The sequence below is a fragment of the Pithys albifrons genome, chromosome 2 (assembly GCF_047495875.1).
Source record: "Pithys albifrons albifrons isolate INPA30051 chromosome 2, PitAlb_v1, whole genome shotgun sequence".
Classification (NCBI taxonomy): Eukaryota; Metazoa; Chordata; class Aves; order Passeriformes; family Thamnophilidae; genus Pithys; species Pithys albifrons.
This window is the reverse complement of record NC_092459.1, coordinates 109,209,694-109,229,922: the sequence shown is the minus strand read 5'-3', so window position 1 is coordinate 109,229,922 and position 20,229 is coordinate 109,209,694. Positions and strand designations below refer to the sequence as shown.

General features: G+C 48.3%; 1 protein-coding gene across 6 annotated transcripts in view; it reads left to right on the top strand.

Moving 5' to 3' along the window:
* Positions 1-6,988, top strand: part of SERTAD2 (SERTA domain containing 2) — an 82,114-nt gene extending 75,126 nt beyond the window's left edge. For all 6 annotated transcript variants that reach the window (XM_071582074.1, XM_071582070.1, XM_071582071.1 and 3 more), the window contains one exon: positions 1,509-6,988. In XM_071582074.1, the coding sequence (XP_071438175.1) occupies positions 1,513-2,457 (945 nt within the window). In that variant the 5' untranslated portion in view covers positions 1,509-1,512 and the 3' untranslated portion in view covers positions 2,458-6,988. The remainder of the gene's footprint in view (positions 1-1,508) is intronic.
* The last annotated feature ends 13,241 nt before the right edge of the window (positions 6,989-20,229 follow it).

Sequence of the window (20,229 nt, the reverse complement as noted above, 5' to 3'; positions counted from 1 at the left end):
GACTTATTTTTAACCAGAAGAGGCTCACTTCACCCTATCTGATTTTGGCTTTACCAACCCGCAAATGCTTTCTGAAGCCCTTTCTTCTACCATTGAAACCCTGACTTCTTTTGCCCCCTCTCCTGCTTTCCAAAGGGCTCTTTGCTCTTAAGTGTTTGTCAATCACTCTTGGGGATGTTGGTAAGTCCTACAGTTGTCTGTCTGCAGAACTGGTGTATGAGCATCAAACTGGTATTAGACCTGCCTGGTGCAGTCATTTCACAGGCACCAATCCCACTGGGGGAATTGGGAATGGTACTCAAATAAGGAAGGTGAATTTTGCCTTCTAGACAATAACTGCATCACATGAGGGGAGTCAGATCTGGGGTAGAATATGTATAGCTGTTGCCACTTCCTTCTGGGTAACTGTGGCTGAAAAGCCTCTTCCATATTTAAAAAAATTATTTATTTAATCAAGGCAGAAATCTTCATGCCATTTTATTACATTTCTGTTAAACAGAGGGAGGGATGCAGGAATGATTGTATTAAAAGAGTGAGTGGGTTAGGGCTCCAGAATCTCACCAGTCTACCTGGGAAAATGAGAGAGCATAACGTGAGGTCGTGCTACTGTCACAGCACAGTGATTCCTTCATTCCTCTGCGTTTTTGGGGATCTTCATGTCACAAAAATAATGGTGACAAAAAGAGGTTGGAACTGTGCTGTGTAGAGAAGCATTTCCAGGCGCTGTGAAATATCCTGGAAGAGATAACACTGGGGATCGAACTGCCCTACTTAATCTTAGCTCAGAAATTATTTATAATGCGGGGCAAGTTTCGTAAAATCCCCTTTGTTTCCTTCAAAATCTGCCATCTGACCAACAGCAGAGTGTAGCACAGAGCGTGATCTTGGGGATTAGACTAAAAGACTTGACAGATCTTCTTCTTCATCTGTAATTTATCTAATTCTGAGTGTAATAACTGAATTTCCTGCTCTGGTAGTTTAGTCCTTAGGCGATCAGTTAAATAAACCCATATGCGTATATCCTGGTGTACCAAAGGGCTGGATCTCCCAACCTCACTGGGAAGGTTTCTCTCAATATACAAGGCTTGAGCCTCACTTCTCTTTCCCCCTGAACATACTTTTGAATAAAAAAGGAAATTCATTGTAAGAACCTTGGTGCTTTACATTTGTATTCCCAGGCATAACGCTGCATCAGCCAGGAAATGTAAAGAAACATTCGGTGCAGTATCTGAAGCTTGTGCACCTCTGTACAGTTATTTGGGGACCACTATGTATGCAAGAGGGAAATTTGCTGCCAAGCATGCAATACCTTGAGTGTTATAGATGCTGTTTGAATTCCTGCTTGGAGTTTACCAGCATAGCCACACTTGAGCAGGATGGATCAGAGCACTGTGTTAAGGCGGCTTCTGCTTCCTCATCACGCTGCTGTGGGCCAAGACTGAGTTATTTATGTGGCCAGTTTTGCTCTTGCTTTGCTGTCTTTATCGGTGCCCTCTCTTTCCTTTCAGATATATGTTGGGGAAAGGAGGAAAGCGGAAGTTTGACGAGCATGAAGATGGGTTGGAAGGCAAAGTGGTGTCTCCTACTGACGGTCCCTCTAAGGTGTCTTACACCTTACAGCGTCAGACTATCTTCAACATTTCCCTTATGAAACTTTATAACCACAGGCCATTAACCGAGCCAAGCTTGCAAAAGACAGTTTTAATTAACAACATGTTGAGGCGAATCCAGGAAGAACTCAAACAAGAAGGCAGCTTGAGGCCCATGTTTGTGACCGCTTCCCAGCCTGCCGACCCTCTCAGTGACAACTTCCGCGAGGCGCAGCCGGCGTTCAGCCACCTCGCCTCCCCGCCCCTGCTCCCCACCGACTTCGTAAGCACTATGCCCCTGGAGTCCTGCCTCACCCCAGCCTCTTTGCTCGAGGACGACACTTTTTGCACTTCCCCGACTGTCCAGCACGATGGTCCAACAAAACCACCACCTCCCGCTCTCCAAGCAGTAAAGGACAGCTTCTCCTCAGCCTTGGACGAAATCGAGGAGCTTTGTCCAGCACCTACCTCCGCAGAGGCAGTAGCAGCCGAAACAGCAGCCGATGACTCTAAAGCCCATCCCGGCGAGTCCAACATCCACAAGCCTGAGGGCCTCCCGGAGAGCAGAACGGCTGAATCCAAACTCATGGACTCCCTACCTGGCAACTTTGAGATAACAGCTTCCACAGGTTTCCTCACAGACTTGACCCTGGATGACATTCTGTTCGCTGACATTGATACGTCCATGTATGATTTTGACCCCTGCACGTCTGCCACGGGGGCTGCCTCAAAAATGGCTCCTGTCTCAGCAGATGAGCTCCTAAAAACTCTTGCTCCGTACAGCAGTCAGCCAGTAACTCCAAATCAGCCTTTCAAAATGGATCTCACAGAACTGGATCACATCATGGAGGTGCTTGTTGGGTCTTAAAATATTAGAAATATAGCAACTTTTTTTTTTTAATTTTAAGTACCCGTATATACACTTGGTAGTATTTCCATAGTCCCTCCCACCCCAATTCACAGCACTGTGCATGCATCCTTGCTTGCCTTTTTTGAAAAGAAAAGGATCACACTAGTTTTTGCTTCGAGCAGAGTTGGAGTGCCTTCATCCATGTATGACCACTTCTAATGTATTTTTTTTAAAGTGGTTCCTCAAGGAAGACCGAATATCCTGGTATAGGAAAGAATATGTATTGTAGACAATGTTATGTTATTACAAAAAAAAAAAGAAAAAAGGAAAAAAAAAGGTAAAAGCTAAGCACAAGGATTTATGTTGGGGAAAGCTGTAAATTGCATGTGCATACTTGTCTATTTTTTCTATAAGTTTTATTGCAAGAGGTAAAAAATTTTATTATTTAGATAATCTCAATACCATTTTAGCCCTGTATAGGTTGACTTTAGCAATTCAGCCTTTTGGAGGCATTAACCTGCTCCTCTTTAAGTGTTGCATTTACATGGCTGTTTAGAAACTGCTGCCCAAATTTATTTTATATTTTTGTACAGATTCTGCAGTTTATGATATTGTTTTTTCTAAAAACAAATGCTGTTTATACACACAAAAAATAGCTATTTTGATAGGATTTGCTCACATAGTTCCTGCATAATTCAGATGTACAAGAACCACTTGTACTTTTATACAGAGTTGTAATGTTTTATATGTGTATGGTGCAAAGAGAAAATTGGATCAAATAAGCCTGCAGTCGGTTTCCCTGAATGCAAACAAAAAAAGTGCTTTAAGAAAGGGCTGGGAGCTGCTTCTGTCTGAGTTTCACAAGTGTTTGCTCCCTGCTGTACCCACTGCGCACTACTGTGATTCCTGAAACTTAGAGCCATGTCCTTTTCCAACACGTATGTGAAGCAGTTGGCAGGAAACAGTTGTGGAACTTCCCCCAGAGAGGTCCCTGAGCGCTGCCATGGCTGCAGCTCCCTGTGCCAGGGCATCCATCCCGCCTGACGTGGAGCCTCAGTGCGGTGGCACATCGGCACTTCCTCACCCGAAGCTCCTGGAAACGGTTCTGGCACAGAGCAACGTGCCCATCGCCCACTGAGAGCCAACCTCTCCTGGGAATCTTCCTGACTGCCGGGCACGGGTGGAAGGGTGAGGCCGAGAGCGCCCACTCGCCCTTTCTTTGGAGCATTTCTCCTCCCCTGTCCCACCTCACTGTGCTAAGTGCTGAAAGAGGCAACTTCAGTATTACTGCAGTGAAGCTCATCTCGTACCTGCACTGGATGGACTTGCTTTAATATCCATTGCTGTTGAAACTGGAGCCAGTCGTGTGACATCACTTGGCATCTCGTATAGAGTTGGGTTCTTGTATCAACTGTGTTACCTGCTTTACACTTTATAGACCCGTTTTACAACGAATATACAGACACAGCTTTCTATGCATGGTCCCTTTCCCCGTAACACCTGAGAAGTCTTCTCCTTACTGCACCAATAGCTTTTTTTTCCTCTTTTTTAAGTTCATTGTGGTGTACATTTAATTTAAAAAGAAAAAAATGTTTGCAATGTATCATGCCTATTGCTGAAGTTGCTATGGCATTTTAGTTTTCCAATGGTACTTTAGTTGTTGAGTGCCGGTTACAACCTATATTGTTGACATGCCTATGGCTTCTTTAGGAATAACTTTTATATTTATTTAAGAAATTTTAAATTATGTTTTACGTCATTTGGCAATATTCAGTCAGTTCTGCTCCCTTCTTGTCATGGAAGAAATTGGGTCTTGCCTGCCTTTTAAGAAGGCGGCTCTTTATAAATTGGCACTTTAAAACAGGCCATATATATTTATTAGTATATAGATAGATGTAACATAGATATGCACACAGACACAGGATAAAAGCAAATACGTTGTTGCAATGAAGGAACTCGTAATGGAAATGAAATGCATCGTGTACAGCTGTGAAATGTGCTTTGGCTCCCAATTCATCTACCAGGGTGAGATGTGGGGCTGGGCGAGGCTGGGGGGCACTGGCTGAGTGGGTGGGGTTGCTTTCTTCTTTTTCCCAAGCTGAAGTCGGTGAAGCCTATGGATTTGCAGTCATTTCCTTACACAGCCTAAAAAGAAAGAAAGTTACTGCTTCAAACAGAAAACCATTGACCAAGTGTAGCTTTAGGGACCATGGGAAGGGAGGGATGGGAAAGGAACAGTGACCCTCACTGAGCCACATCCCTCAGCCCTTACAGGAGAACCAACAGCCCTGCCTGATTCTGCCCCTCTGGCACCTGGGAACACCTTAGCCAGGGGTGTGTGTCTTCTGCACAACCACCAGTTTCACACAGTAACTTGGTAGGCACTTGCCTTGCCATGGTTCAAAACTGATGCACAGTGTGCTGGAGCTGCCCCATGTTTTGGGGTGGTTACTTACATATTTAGACAAATACCACATGCCAGGCAAAAGCTCCCATCCATGCTGTTATTGAGACCTGTGCTGTGAAGTGCAGGGAGTTAAGTTTTTGTATCCTCAGAGCTCTAAATCCACTTCACAACTTGGACGATGTCTGTGGCTCCTTGGTGCTGAGGCACATGTCCTGTGGCAGAATCCTTACAGGAATCCCATAGAACTGAAACATGCTTGAGTTTTAAGGGACTCAGCAAAAGGTTGGGAAGGCTGGTGCAGGCCAGGGTGGGGAGGGCTTAGCTGTGGCTGTTTCCCTGCACAGTCACTGACTGTCTCTGTCTTGGCCTTTGCCACAGTCCTGACAGCAGCCATGCATGGAATTTCTCTGAGACCTACACCAGGGATGGAGATAGAAATTAACGTGCAATGAAGTGACAAGATGGGAGCAGAATAAAAGAGCTTTGGATTTGAAGTGATTTTTTTTCATAAATTATTTATTCTTTTTTTTCTTCTGTAAATATATTTATTTTATTGTGAAGCTAACAACATCTGGATTGTAACATGTACAGAATGTATGGTAGGAATGTATCCTCTTGTAGGAATGTAAATCTGTATGAAAAAGGGTATGGGAGCCAGATTCAGAAAGAATGAACTGAGTTCCAGTCAGGATATGCATGGATCACAGGATTATTTCTTCCCTACACTCTTTTTCTAATATGGGTCTGGTTGTTTGAAATATGCAAAAAAGGTATGGAGGAGGGACAGTTTTATGTTCAAATTAGTCCTAATCAGGCTCCTACCCCCATCAGCTCCTTGAGAGGGGCCTCCCTTGGCACGCTGCTGGAATCTGCCATGAGGCAGGAACAAATGCAATCACCTCCATCATGCTGGCCTAGGAAAGGTTTGAAAAAGGTGATTTTTTTCTTGTTTTTTTTTTTTTTTTAATGCCCACGGGAGGCCCAGTGGAAGCCCCTGGGGCTGGACAACTGGAGAAGGCAGCAGGATGGTACTTCCAGCCCCAGAAGTCGTGCCAGAGCTGACACCACCTCCTTGCCAGGAGGCAGGGCCAGGCAGAGGGTTTGCCTGCCCAAATCCAACCCACCCACGGTGCTCTGTGCATCCAGCCAGCCAGTCCTCAGGCACCACAGATCCCTCTGGAGTCCAGCAGGACCCCACAGCCCTGCAGGCAAAGGAAGAGGAACGTCCCTCCGGGAGAGCAGCTTCGAGCAGTGCCGTGTATAAGTGCATGGATCTGGCACCTTCCTCACAGCCAGCTGGAACAGCACAGCAGGAAAGCCACCACCCTCTGGAGCAATCACTGTCAGGAGAAATTTGGACCTAGTGAAAGGTAATTTGGTTTTCCCTCAACGCTGCGTGGTAAGAATCTGGTTTATTTAAAACTGATATTTTGAATCCAAAGTTAACACTTTATTACCATTACATTGAGTAAATAGCAATGGGTCCTGTCTGACAAATGGTTTAATTCACTCTGGCATGTTGTGAAGTTTTTGTTCTTGTTACAGGGTTTCTTTTGGTTTGGTTTTATTCTTTCACCCCCTTGCCATCAGGTTTCAATATCCTGCTTCTGTGCAAGTTGCTTTTGATATTCTATTAATTAATGAGACTGAACATTTTAAAATAAATTAGTTCTTTTTTAAGCACTTTTTCTTTTTCTGAAAATAAGCCTAATGCAAGTTCTGGAACCTCTTTAAAAACACAAATTGCAGACAAAACCCCAACCTCAACTCCTATCTAGTTCTGAGCATATTCCATACTAGTGCCTGTAAAGGCCAAGATTCTGGAAAAGGTGTAAATAGTGTGACATGTTCAGTGCATGGTTGTTTGAACAGGGCTTGTTATTGTCAAAAAAATTTTTAAAAAGGGAAAAAAAAAGAAAAAAGAAAACAGGCTGTATTTCCCCTTCCCCTCCCACAGACCTTAGAGCTGTGCCTTTTCTATGCAATATTACAGACATCTGAAACCAGATTACTGTATTCACATGTAGGTATGGGCTGTAATCAAAAAAACAATTGGACAAATGTACATGGAAATGAGCAGTCTTACTTTTGTAGTTTTATATTATACAATAAACAATTAAAATAAATTCTGGCTTTGTCCTTTCCCTCCACCAAAGAGGACAGTCAGGGGAAGGCAGACCCTGTGAGGGCTGTAGGAGGAGGGAGGTCTCACCTGCGGGAGGTGAGGAGGGAGGGACAGCCCGGTCTCCCCCGCCCCCCCCCCCTTCCTTCCCCCCCCCGCCCCCCCTTCTTAAGTGACAGAACAAGAGAAATACCACCTCGTGCGAGGCTTGCTCCTGGCGTGAGGCTTTTGTGCCCAGCACAGAGAGGTGTCCACGGTGGCTGTTCCTGGGCTCTGTGCCGAGGGATGCCCAGCTCCGCTGTGGCGTGTGAGCGGCTGCCCAGGGAGCTGTTGGGCTGGCCCAGAGCGGAGCCTGCCCAGTTTTAATACACATAATGCGCTGTCCTTTAGGGCATTAAATCCCAGCAGGAAACATCTGATACCTTAATCCACTGCTTCATTTATCAGTGCCCTCTTCCCCCCCGGCTCCTCCAGGTGCCTGGTGTTTGCTTTCAGGGCCAGCCAGGAGGGCGATCTCGCCCCTGCCTTTTGCTCAAGCCTTTTGTTGGCCGAGCAGCAGCCGGGGAGCGCCGGTCGGGCTGCGGAGCGCAGCACATGAGTCACCCCTCCCGCCCCGCTAGCGCGCGCCTCGCCCGGCCTCCTACACCCACAGGAGCACGGCTGCTCCATTTTGGATTCGCAGCGAGAACCAAAACCCCGGCGGAGAAGCGGCGAGTCCTCCCGGTGCCCGACATGCCGCACGTAGCCCCGCGGCCGAGCGCCCCGGCTCGTGTTACCCGCGGGCTCCGCACCAGCTGCCGCTCCGGGGACAAATGGTGCGGGGACACAGGGCGCGAGAAGCGCAAAGAAAGGAGAAGTGGGAGAATTAGGGCCGGGACAGGGGTTGAATTTCTGCCTGCTCAGCAAGGGCTGGGGCTCAGAGGGGTGAAAATCACCCAGGGCTCCGGCGTGACGGCTTTTGTATCTCCAGTGGCTCAGCTTCCTCCCGGGCTACACCGCCCCGACGGACCGGCAGCGCGCACACGGATATGTCCAGTCGCCGAGGCAGGACCCGTGGCATTGCCGCTGCTCCACTCCCAAAGCTGCTCCAGTTTTCTTGCCATCTACCTTTTAAGAGCTTATTTCCTCACTTGTGACTTGTCAATAAGAGATGCCTCCAGCCCAGAACACCAAGACTCTGCACAAAGCTCTCCTTACCACCACCCTGCCTTAAGCAAGCAGTTTCCCACCCACTCCAACCCTTCAGTTTTCCACCTCAGTGAGGGCAAACCATTGCCCTGGGCTTGTAAGATGGGGTACCTGTGTGGGGAGCTGCATCTCCCCATAGTGTCTGCCCCAGCCCGAGGGCAGCAGCCAGGCATTTGTGTGCAACCAGCCCTTGCTCTGAGCCTGCCCACGCAGGGGCAGGAGGCAGCAGATTGGAGTTTGGCTGGAGTTTGGCACAGGCACTGACCCAGAGTGGATGAGGCATCTCACAGCAACACCACACTCCTGGACTGAGGGACTTACCTTGTTTCTTGAGGTGACAGGAGTTTGGGGTACCCTCAGGAGTGAAGGACAGTCACTGCCTCCCTCAGGTGCATGTGCCACTGTGCCCCAGCCGTGGGTTTCCAGGCAGAGGGGGCACTGCAGTGCTGAGCAGCAGCTCATTACCAGCAGTGATGGCCTAGGTCTGCATTCAGCTCTGCTGCTGCTCAGCATCACCACAAGTCAGTGCAGCAATGCCATAGCTGACAAGAGTCACACTGAGCAACCCTCTTGGCCAAAAAAACAGAACATCAGGGAGTTTGGGCCAGCCAGTCATCTGCTTTCAGAGACCTTGTTCAAGCATATGCCATGTGGGCAGAAAGACACTCAAACACAGCACTGAGGCAAGGAGGGGACAGCAAAAGGCACCCTGCAAAAGGCACCATGCTCCTGGTGCCCTCATCCAGGAGGGATGATGCTCCCTACCTCTAACCTGCATGCCCATATGGGACACGTTCCTCCCACCATTGGCAATAGGAGTGAGCCTTGTTCCCAGTCCTGCCCACACAGCACAGTCAGCTTCCCTGGACCACACACACCTTGTACTCACCAGAGAAACCACAGCAGGGAAAAGTCAGTGGGGAATAAAACCCCCTCCAGCCACAGGCAGTGCTTCTTAGGGCTGCTCTGAACCACAGCTAACCCATCAGCTGAGACAGGTCCCTGGGGATGCTGGCTCCATGGCTAAGCTGCACAAGTAGCTGCTGCTCCCTGGCCCCTGCTACCCCTTTCCACTTCACCCCTTTCCTCTGGGCTCCTTCCCCTCTGCTACTGCTCAGTCCATGGCCCCTTTTGCCACTGTCACTGGTGGGTGCAGGCTCTTCTCTGTGCCTGCTCCCTGTGTGCATCATCTGCTGCCTCTCCACGCAGCTCCCTCCTTCCACAGCTCCTCTCCCTTTTGAAGAAACTGCCTTAGCAACTGGCAGCAGGCCAGCAAGATCATGGGTTTTTCCTCCCAGCCTTCCTTCTCCTCCAAAGAACAAGGTGGCCAGAGGGGGAAGGAGCCATAAGACCTGCTGTGGCCACAGAGGCTCTGTGTGTGACAGTGGGCTGGGCACACCTGCTGACTTCCACACCTCATCCTCTGGGAGTCATGCTCCAGGTACTCCAGGTGCTCTGGGGTCAGGGGCAGAGAGGTTTCTTTCTACTCCTTCCCTTTCGCTTTTCCAACCAACATGTCTCCAAAAGCCAGCTGATTCCTCCCCAAACACGTCCAGATCTAGATCATTTGCCAGGGGAAAGCACAGAAGGAATAGCTTTCAAATAGCCCATTTTCTGCAAGGATTTCCTTCCATTCTTCTGGCCCTCCCTTCCCCACCTCATGCTACTCTCCCTGGACTATTTCCTCTCCTGTTTCCTCTCCTCTTCCCCCTATTCACTGGGCTTCCTCACCCTCACCCTGTTCCTCCCCTTGCTTTCTCTCCTTCACACAGTTTGGCCCACAGCCTACAGTACTTGCTCCTTTCCTGGTGTGAGTGGGAATGACATGGATTTTGTGCTTGTGCCAAGCTCTGCATTTATTAGAGATGAGGAGGAAAAAGAAAAAAAAACTGCCACAGTTTGCTAGAGCACAATACTCAGGTAAGTATTGTAACATTGGTCTTGCTTTCCTTGCTCACTGCCCTGTAGTTTTCATGGGGATGGGATTTGGGTTGCTCCAAAGGGAATTTACTGCCCTGCTCACAACCCTTCAGCAGGGCTAATTGGGCAGCCCACTCCTGCCTGCTGGGGGGTCTGCTGGGGTAGGAGGTATGGAAGGACAAAACCTCCTTCCCCTCGGTCTGATGTTGAAAAAATGTACCTTTTTCCTGCCTGACAGGAGTTAATATCTTTGCAGCCAAAGTGGCACCTTACTTCAACCAAAGGTTTCCTTCAGGACTGTCACACAGTGGTCTGCATCTCATCCCCTGCCTGCTCTGTTTGATGGGCAAACTTGGTGAAGCAGACCTGTCTAATATAACCTTAAATTAAGAGGTGTGTGGGAAAAGTAGGAGACCCCATGGGGAAAAATCCAGGGAGGGAACTGGAAAAGTCCAGTGGCTGTGAATGAGGGGGTCTTTGAGTCCTGACTGGTTTAGCAGCAGCCTTTTCAAGCAAGGCCCATCAGCTGGCTCAGGACATGAATGCAGGGGACAGTCCATTTCCAGGCAGTTTAAAGCCCAGCTCTCTGCTCCCACACCTCTCACCTTCAGCCAACAGTGTACAGAAGCTGCTTCTGCCACCCTGAACTGGACTGAGGGTCACCTCAGCCACTGATGACTGCCCCCAGCTAGGGAAGACAGACAAGTTAATGCTCCAGGTCCAGGGCTGAGGGGCACTTATTCTCAGTGAGGAGAACATCTGTCCTGTATGTGACTCCATTCTTACAGCAGCAGAGCACCTACTGGTGGGCCATCTTACCTCCCTCCAGCCTACAGTGACGGTGGCTGTGGGGACACAGCTTTAGTCTCCACCAGGGTTTGAGGAAGGTCTGGTGAGCTGAGCTGAGCTGCCAGACTTTGGCTTTCACTGGATAAAAGAAAGTAAGAGCAGGGTCTAGACCCAGGTCATATCCCCCAGGAGGAAATATGTACACTTGGAAGCAGCAACAATTCTCAAGAATCAGAGTGCAGCCCAGAGATAATCCAGCTTCAACAGTGAGACTTGATCCCAGCTGTGGTGTTTCATCCAAGGAGGGGCTTGGGGGTCAGGAGAGGAGCAGCTCAACTCCAGGATCAGGAAAGCCTTCAGGGGTTACCTGTGGATGTGAGTGGTCTCCACACGCAGCAGCTGCTGTGCCTCCAGCCCTCTGATGTGTGACACAGGGAACACCATGGGCACAGACCCGAGCTGGCCGTGCTCCAACGGCGTTGCTGTCACGTTCCTCGGCCAGTTCCTCCCGCTGACGAACTTTGTGAGCACAGTGACTCACAGCTGCCCCAGCCAGGGAGGCAGAACTGGATTGTGCTGCTCTGGGAGCCAGGCTGCTCCCTCCTTGGAAGGGAAAAGGACTCAGGGAAGGAGTAGGGCAGGGAAGAGCTGAGCCTGCAGTTTGCTCTGCAGAGGCAGTGACAGCTCTGGCAGAGGCGATGCTGGCAGCAACGCCACCCCCATTTAGATGACACCCCCCCCACACACACTTGGCAACAGCCTCAAATAGAGAGTTCTAAGCAGAGTTCAAAACAACCCCCTCCACCCCTGCAGTGCTACAGGTTACTCCCCAAACACTGGGTGGCCCCTCTAGTCTCATGGTGTATTACTTGCTATAAACTGAATTCTGGATGATTTCCTTTGTCCAGTCCAACGAAAAAAAATAATAAAATCATCTAATCACCTCTGCCACTGAAATTGGGCTATTGAAAAGCCTTGACTTAATGGGTCAGGAATCACCAAGACAGCTGGAATCACTTGCAGGAAGGAGCATGATAATGGTTTGTACATCCCCGGTGTGTGGCGAGGTCTCTGGGGATGGCAGTGATGCAGAACAGCAGCTACAGCACAGCTCTAAAACCTGCAAGCTGCTGACAGACACTGAAGGAACAAAGTGAGGGCCAAAACGTGCCCAGTGAATCATCCACCATGAATTGGTTCAACCAGTTTGAAATCCCACACACGAAAGCAAAGACAACACAAGACTGTGTCATCCCAGGCAAAGGAGTGGGGGAAAAAGGAAGAGAAACGTGCTGGCCAGGAGGGACAACTCTTCAGTTTGGCCCTGGTGATGGGCTTGGAAAGGTGGCAAGTCCCAGCTTGCTCCCTCCTGCCAGAAGCTCCAATTCCTGCCTCTCCTCCCACATCCCATGCTCCTGCCACGACCTTCCTGCCAGCTCAGCCGCTCCCTCCAGGCAGGTCCCCATGGGGAGCAGAGGTGCAGGGGGTGAAGAGAACAAGACTGGGAAAGGAGAAGGGCTCTAGGGGCATAAGACTTGCCAAAATGAAGTGTCCTCAGCAGGGATGGGAGAAAAAACAACCTTCCCACAGTCCATGGGCTGCTCCAGAGGGACAGCAAATCTGATTGGCTCCAACTAACTTCATTTTGTGCCTTGACTTCAGGCAGGATCGGTGCTCACCAAATGTGAGGATAAAAAAAGGTGTGATTTGAAAATAAAGAGTAGTCCTCTCCAGGCAATCCCAGGCTGGGTGATGCTCACCCGGCTCAGAGCAGGCACGGTTGGTCCAGCCTGCCCAGCACCCCTGCCCAGGCAGAACCGGCTCCTGGCACTGTGTCTGGGCGCCAAAACACACCCAGCTGCCTGGGAAGGGCTCAGGGGGACAGTGGCACAAAGGGAAAACTGCAACCTCAGGAACATTCACACACACAGCCATTTTCTTGTGCTGCTCTAACTGCTCCAATGCTTCAAGTGAGAGGCATCAAGGTTTAAGATTAAATTGCAATTTAAGATAAACAGCAGGAACAAGCCCAGTTGGCCCAACTCCTTTCTCTCCAGAGGACTTGTAATCCAGGACCAATCACTTCTGGTTATGGTGTCTGTTCTAAAGCAATTGATCCAAACTTTTCTCCACCAGCTTCAGTAAAACAGGCAAATTTGGCTCTGTTGTTCCAGCCTGCCCTGTGCCATCTGCAGATAACTCTCCACACAGGGAAAATGTGCCCTGACGAAAAGAGTTAAAACAACCCAACAGCTTCATGGAATATATAATTTATCACTCAGAGTAACCATAAGAAGAGCACATTTTAAATGTGGGTTTTGACTGTGGTTAACCCTGAAATTAAGGACTTTCTTTCTTCATTATTGCACTCATCTTTTTGAAGTACAGCTATCCCCAAAGCCGAGCTCAACTCCGCAGCTTTAAACCCAGCTCCTAACACAGTGCCTGCTCCTCACACAGCCAAGTGTTGCTTTTAGCACAAAACAGGTCCTGCAACTGTACCTTAGCCAGCAAAGGTAATACCTGCCATGAAAAAGAAGAGTTAAAAAACATACTTTATAAAACATTGCCTCCTTGTTAAGCCAAGGGGGAAAAGCCAGGCGCTTACTCATGGTTTACCCTCTCACGCAACCCTGAGAAGCAGAATAATTTACCAACATATAAACGGAGGGCTCAGGGGCAGCTGCACCACATAAACAGTCACGGCGGTGCTCTGAAGTTTCTATCAGTATATGGGATATAAAGCTGGGTGAATAACTGATTTTTCGGTTCGCTGGCAATCCTGAAAAAAGTTTCCAAAAAAGAAGAAAAAAAATTTCATTTGGGGTCGACTGAAACAAATGTTCCACTCTGACTCTTCAGCCCTTTAACAAAAGTTAGCGCCGAAGATCATTCTAAATGAAAAGTTGCTTCAAAGAGGAAAATCTCAAAGCCTTTTATTTGGAAAACGCTGAAACAAAATAGGTTTGTTTCTCTTCTCTCCAGAGGAAAAGAAAAAACAACAAAGTGTGGCAAATCAAAACAACTCATAAAAGGTTTTTGTTTTACCAAAATTTCTCTTTTTTGTTCAAGATTTTACCCAGCACAGCCGATTTACACATATAATAACTTAGACACACCAATAATCCTGATGGAATACAAGTTCTTTTTTTTTTTTAAATACCCAAACCACTGCACAAATGTCCCGAAACTGAAACCCAGCAGAAAGTAAGCTCAAAACCACTAAGCTTTCCTTGGCTCGGCGGGAGAATCTTATTAAGTCTCTGAATCATAGAGCCACAGATTTGGGATGTTGTGAAAATTAAATTAGTCTTACTTCTTATTAGCAAGGCAAGAAAGGAACCAGGAGATTAGGATGCAGCAAGTGCTGTTGTGAGCCAACTTTTCAGCGTGTTTCTGCTTTTCTCCCGTAAACCCACAATTAGTGGCATTCGTGCTGCTCGGTGCTATTTTTAATCTGGGGCTGCAGGTTCCTGACTTTCCACTCAGTCTAATGCAAATCCAGGATTTAATGCCATGCCATGGTGAGGTTCTCATTTCAATTCCTGATTTGTTTCATTAAAGCCTCTGCTTACTTGTGCTCTGTTCTGTAGGTGCATCTACCCCTATGGCTGCAAATGTAAGATCCAGGGCAGCCAAGAGTTAAACCCTTGGGACAGAGAGGCAGGAAAGGCCCATCCATATGCACTTCCAGAGTACAGGCGGGATGGCCTCAGCCCTCTCCTGTTTTGCCTTTTTCTGGAAGTTTAATATTTGGGTTTGTTGGCTGCTGGATGGCTCTGATGCCTGGGGGGACAGAGGCTTGGCCAGCTGGGACAGGAACAGTGCCCGGCATGTGGGACCAGAAAAAGAGATGGGATTTATCCAGATTTATCCATGCTTCCATTCAGAATACAATTGCTACACGTGCCAGGGAAGAAGTGGGAGCGAGGCACTGTGTTTTTCTAACTGCTGGTACTTTAAATTAAGCTGGGCTGTAGCACAGCTCGCCTTTGTACTTCACAGCTTCCAGACATCCCACCACGCTCCACAGTGGAAACAGCAGAAGGCAAGAGCAGATATTCCAAACATTAAACCCAAGCCTGGATTTAAAACAGTAGAAAACAAAATAGAAATGGTTCTCATATGTCATAAACAGACAAGGACAGGCAGTGACAGTTTGCTGGAAATTGTTTTAACAGATCACAGCTGAAAGTGACTTTAAACCCAGAGAAATCCTTGGAAGGTAAAAAAAATTCCGAAACAACTGAACAACACCCAAAGAACTTGGACCATCTCAAATCACCACTACACTATGAAATCAACCTTCCTAAGGGTGAACTCCAAAGCAATTTTTAATGAGCCAGTACTTCCATTTATCATGAGCTCATTTGAATACTACAGTCCCTACATAATAAATCAAACCTGCATGCAGTGTTATTATTATTGTTTTGTTTAAATAGAACCTTTAATCCCCAAACAGCTGGCTCTCAGCATCACAGGGCTACAGGTGAGCAGCTGGGCAGCACAGCACCTCTGGTCCCCAGGCCATGGGGTTTCCAGCAGGGTAGGTGGGAAGGGCTGTCCTGATTGTCCATCCTCAGCTCTCCTGGGAAACAGCACTTGCACCAAGGAGAAACCAGTCATCTCTAACCCAACACGGAAGACAAGAAGCTGAAAATCCCTCCAAGGGGGATGTTGCTTTTAGCTCAGCACACTGAGTGCAAGCCCAAAGAGCTCTAGCACCAGATAGGTCCGGTCACCACTTCTGTTCTTCAGCCAACGATGACAGGATCTCATCTACTCCCTACTCCAGGCTACAGCACCCCACAAAACATGCAGGTTTTACAGAGTGCCTTCCTAGCCTGAGTTAAATGAAAGAATAAAAAACCTTGGTTGTGCGCAGGAAGGTGTGGGGAGCTGGGTTCCTGCATGCAGGACCTCTGCAGTCCTTGGCCGTATCCCTGGAGGAGACAAACTGCAGGGAGCTCCTGGCACACACACTCCTGTCCCTTGCACTTACCCTGGTTTCACACCTCCTGTGCTGTGCCAGAGGAACAAAGACATCCCCTTGCTCCAGATCTCCCCTCACAGCCTTTTGGAAGCTGAGCTGTCCTCTTGTCAGAGTTCTCCAAGCCCAGCACAAGAAATGCCGACAGCCAGGATAGATCAGAGTCCAGAGACTCCCTTTTTTCTTGGAGAACTGCAGGCCCTGAGAGTACCAGGAGCCCAACACTGCCAGGTGAAACCTACAGGAGGTGGGATGTGGTGCCACTGGTTTTCCTTCCAGCAGAGGACAAAAGGGCACCCTGACCACCCCTGCAGCACCAAAGATGAGCAGCTCCCACCTGCTGCAAAACCCTGGGCACTGCACTCATGAGACACATTTGTCCTGGACCGTGGCACCAACCCAGACAGCATCCAGCACCTCTCAGAATAACCCCAACTGCAGGAAGTGTCACCCTCCATTGATCAATGTGTGTGTGTATCATCACATATAACTGTGTATTATAGTTATATAAAACATGAGCTCCTAACAGCAAACTCTAGACAGGGAAAAAGGTCTGGGCAGCATAAATTATACAAACAAAAGCAAATCCCTATTATTGGATTGAAGTGTTGAATTGTTTTGCTAGAAAATCCAGCCTTGAGTTTATCAGTTTATCAGCCTCTTCTCTGACCAGCTCCAAAGAGGCAGTAAACAATCATAGTGCCACTGTAGCATCTCTCCTGATCCTGGCACTTGAGCCAGCTTTTTTTGCAGGGAAGACACCTATAACCCAGGCACTGTGCTTCTGCAGCTCCAACAGCAACTGCAGGAGAGCCTGTTCCTCTCTCCTCATTGGTTAATTAGTTTCCCACATGTGAGTTTGCTGTGCAGGAGAAGAGCAAGGCCTATCTCTGTTTTGCTTTCCTCTTTTCCAGGGTCAGCTGTTTCTGGGGAACTTAGAGCAGCCATGGGTTCTGCAGTGCTCTGTCAGGCAGGAGGGAAAAGGAATCCGTGTTTAAAGTGGAGCATGAACTCCCCTGTGGTCCTGCCAGCGTTCCCTCACCCGCCTCCACCTGTTTGGACTGCTGAGAAGAAACTAGAGCCTATTATCAGGCTGCCTTCTTTGTCAGGTGTTCCTTTGATGTAAATTCAGCCACGATCAGATGTGCTGATGGCAGCAAACAGCCAAAGAGAACCAAACGTGCAACCCCACAGTGACCTGCAGAGATTACGCAAGTGGGGCCGGAGACAGATGTGAAGATTAAACACCAACGAGCTGAGAAGTCTTGGGGGAAGTACCCAGCGAGACCAAATAAGCAACACAGACAGAAAATAAGAAAAGAAAGCAGACCAAGGATTGAAGAGACCCTACTAATGCATAAATCAAAGTCTTCCCCTTCCTCGGGATCAGAACTGTTTCACTAATCCCAGTGTCTGCACAGTCCCTTTTTCCTTACATCAAGGAAAGCCTGCCTAGAGCTAATGGCACTCTGGATATCCATCTTCCAGGAGCATACCTTTCCCAAGGGTGGAGGACCAGGAGGCTTGCAAGGCCAGAAAATACTGTGCCTGTATGTAACACAATGCAACTCCATGGCTGTGCCGCCACTTCCCATCCCACAAATCCATCCCTGCCTGCAGCACAACAGCATTTTGCAAGATTTCTTTAAAATTTGGAGAGTAGGGCTCTACTTCTGAAGGTGGAAAGGTTTAATTTGGGGAGGTATAGCATAACACTACATCACTCCACTTTTCATCTGCTGTTAGCAGTGATGTCCTGACCATGCAAGCTCTCAGATTTGAGGACCATTACTGATTTAGGAACCACTTAGCAGTACGCCAGGTGAGAGAGGGTATTAAGACACCCAAATTCATGGGGAAAACACCACCTAAGAAAAGTACTTCTTCCACTGACCAATCTTTCTGCAGCTAAATGAGATCTGATGCCTTACTACAGGCATAGCTATCTTTGAAATCCCTGTTGCAGAGAGCACTTTCTGTATCCCTCAAAAACTGAAGTTCTCTGGCAACACCACCAGAAGAAGTGTAAAGTTCCTCTTATAAACATGCTGAAATCCCCCTTGCCACTGCATACCATGGCTCTTTCCTCTGTCACTTGTACACCAGGGCAGTGACACTGTGTTCACACTTGCAAAATAAGAATGAATTTTCAACCCTGCTGACCAGAAGTGGCAGAATAAGATCAAGATGTCAGCAAGGCAGATTTCTGCACACCAGGCCTATTATTTGCTAATGAGATTTCAGCCATGATCCTCCTGACTCAAAACACACTTCAGAGATTAGAACACTCTGAAACAGGCTGACAGCAAGTCCTGAACTCTCTGCCCCAGTGCTGCGGTGCCCTCAGGCTGGCCTGGGCCATGCTACACCTCGCCAGTGCTAGATCACCTCAGTGGGAATCTTCCTACACCCACTCCCAGTCTCAGGGGACTGTGGCTTTCACAGAGAGATGGGAATTTAAGCAGGGACACTGCAACATTTTGGCAGTGTGCTGAGACAGGTTGGCCTCCACAGTGCCAACACCAGCGCATTGCACAAACCAGACACAGGGAATAGAAGCCTGTGCCAGCTGCAATGGTCCTACAAGCTGGAAAGGCCCAAACTCCTGACCTCTTCAGAATTGGCTCAGGCCTCCTCCTGAATGAAAGAGGAGCTTTCCTAAGGACTGAGCTCGCACTGCCAGCCTGCAAAGGAGCTGCATTGATTTGAAACCTAAGGGACAGCTGTTTGTCCCTCCCTTTCCACCCTGCTTCTTCCTCCCCAGCCAAAGGAGGGGGAAAGTTGCCAGAACAGACTTCATCTAGGTGGCCAAGCATTGAGAAAAAGGGAGAGGACACCCCTTCAAAATGGAAAAGTGGAGGAAATTGTGCCCTTAAGAGCACAAAGCGGCCATACAACTGCTCCTTTTGCCATTGTCAGAGGGAGGCAGCTCAGTCCAAGAGAAAGTGGAGTAACCTGCAGCAGTCCCAACAGCTGCAAAACACCCATCGCCAGCTGCATGTTGATTCTTAACTCGCTTCAGCATTAACTAAGTGACAAAAGGCTTTAGTGCTCCTAATGAAAACACAGTCCCTGCACCCAGTAAAAGAACACAGCCCTGGAAAAAAACCTCACAACTCTTTTTGGTAGTAGAATTCATGTGCAAACAGATTTCAGGTCCAAGTTGCTGAGTTTGGGACAAAACGTTTGATGAGATTTGGGGCCAGGGAGAGAGAGGCAAGGGAGGATTTGAAGGTGTGTGTGGGACACTTCATGACTGCTTTTGATTTGTTTCCAAAATATCTGTGTTTTCTATTTGTGCTAAGGCTCCTTGTAGTTTAAAAGCCAAAATGTGATCCAAAAAGGCCTTATGGACCCTGAGCCAGCCTTTGCATTTTTGAAAGAGTCTGTCAGATACTTCCCACTCTGCTTTGAACTCCTGTGGAAGCTGCTCCCACATCCTTCTCCAAGGCTGCTGTAACTGAAGGGCTTTAGGAACAGATTCAGCAAATCTTGTTGCCTCATCTTCTGTAAACTCCTTGGACTGATGAGCATAAAGGAGTAAAAAAAAAAAAATCAGCAGTCCAGTTACTCATAGAGTGTCTGGACATGGCTGCCAGCATTTACTTGTTCTTTCCAGGCATTCTCCTCACACCCTTTTCCCCAACTGAAAAAGACCTGAAAAACCAGCTCCAACCACAGGAAAACTCACAAATCAGACAGTATCGCAGCTCTGCAGACCGAGTGACAGCCCAGGGGGACACTGGAATAGACATCAGACAGAGACAGTTCTGCCACAGTCACACAGGTGTGTCTTCTTCACATCCCACTGTACCTCAGTCTGTCACTCTGACCATACAGCTGGCTCTGGAAAAGCATGTTGGGATATAGCTGTGTGGCAGGAGCAGCAGGACTGCCCTCTTTCCCCATGTCACCGTGGCCAAGACTTGTTGCTATCTAGGGCAGACCTTTGCTAGCTGTTCTTTTGAGTATTTATACCAACAGTTAACTCTTGGAAATACCACTGGGACTAGCACTGGAGAAGCCAATTTTCTGGTTTTTTCACTACTAGAGCTAGGAGTCTGTAACAAATTCCCTGAAGTGGCACCAGGCGCTGTAACCATGGCACCAAAAGTGGTTGGGGCGGGATGGACTTTCATCCCCAGGATACAAGACACAAATCCAGAGGGTTTCCCCCTCTGCAGAGGCAGCCCAGCCATGGCACAGTGTGGCTCAGGAGGATGGAGCTGAACACCAGAGTGGCCTTTGGGGTTCGTACTGCAGCAAGGTTTGGGGTGCACAAGATGCAGCTCCCTGAGGCTTGCTGGATAACTCCTTTTCCTACGAGGCATCCTCCTGAGGAGCTGGAGGCCAGGCGACAAGTTAAGGTCTGAT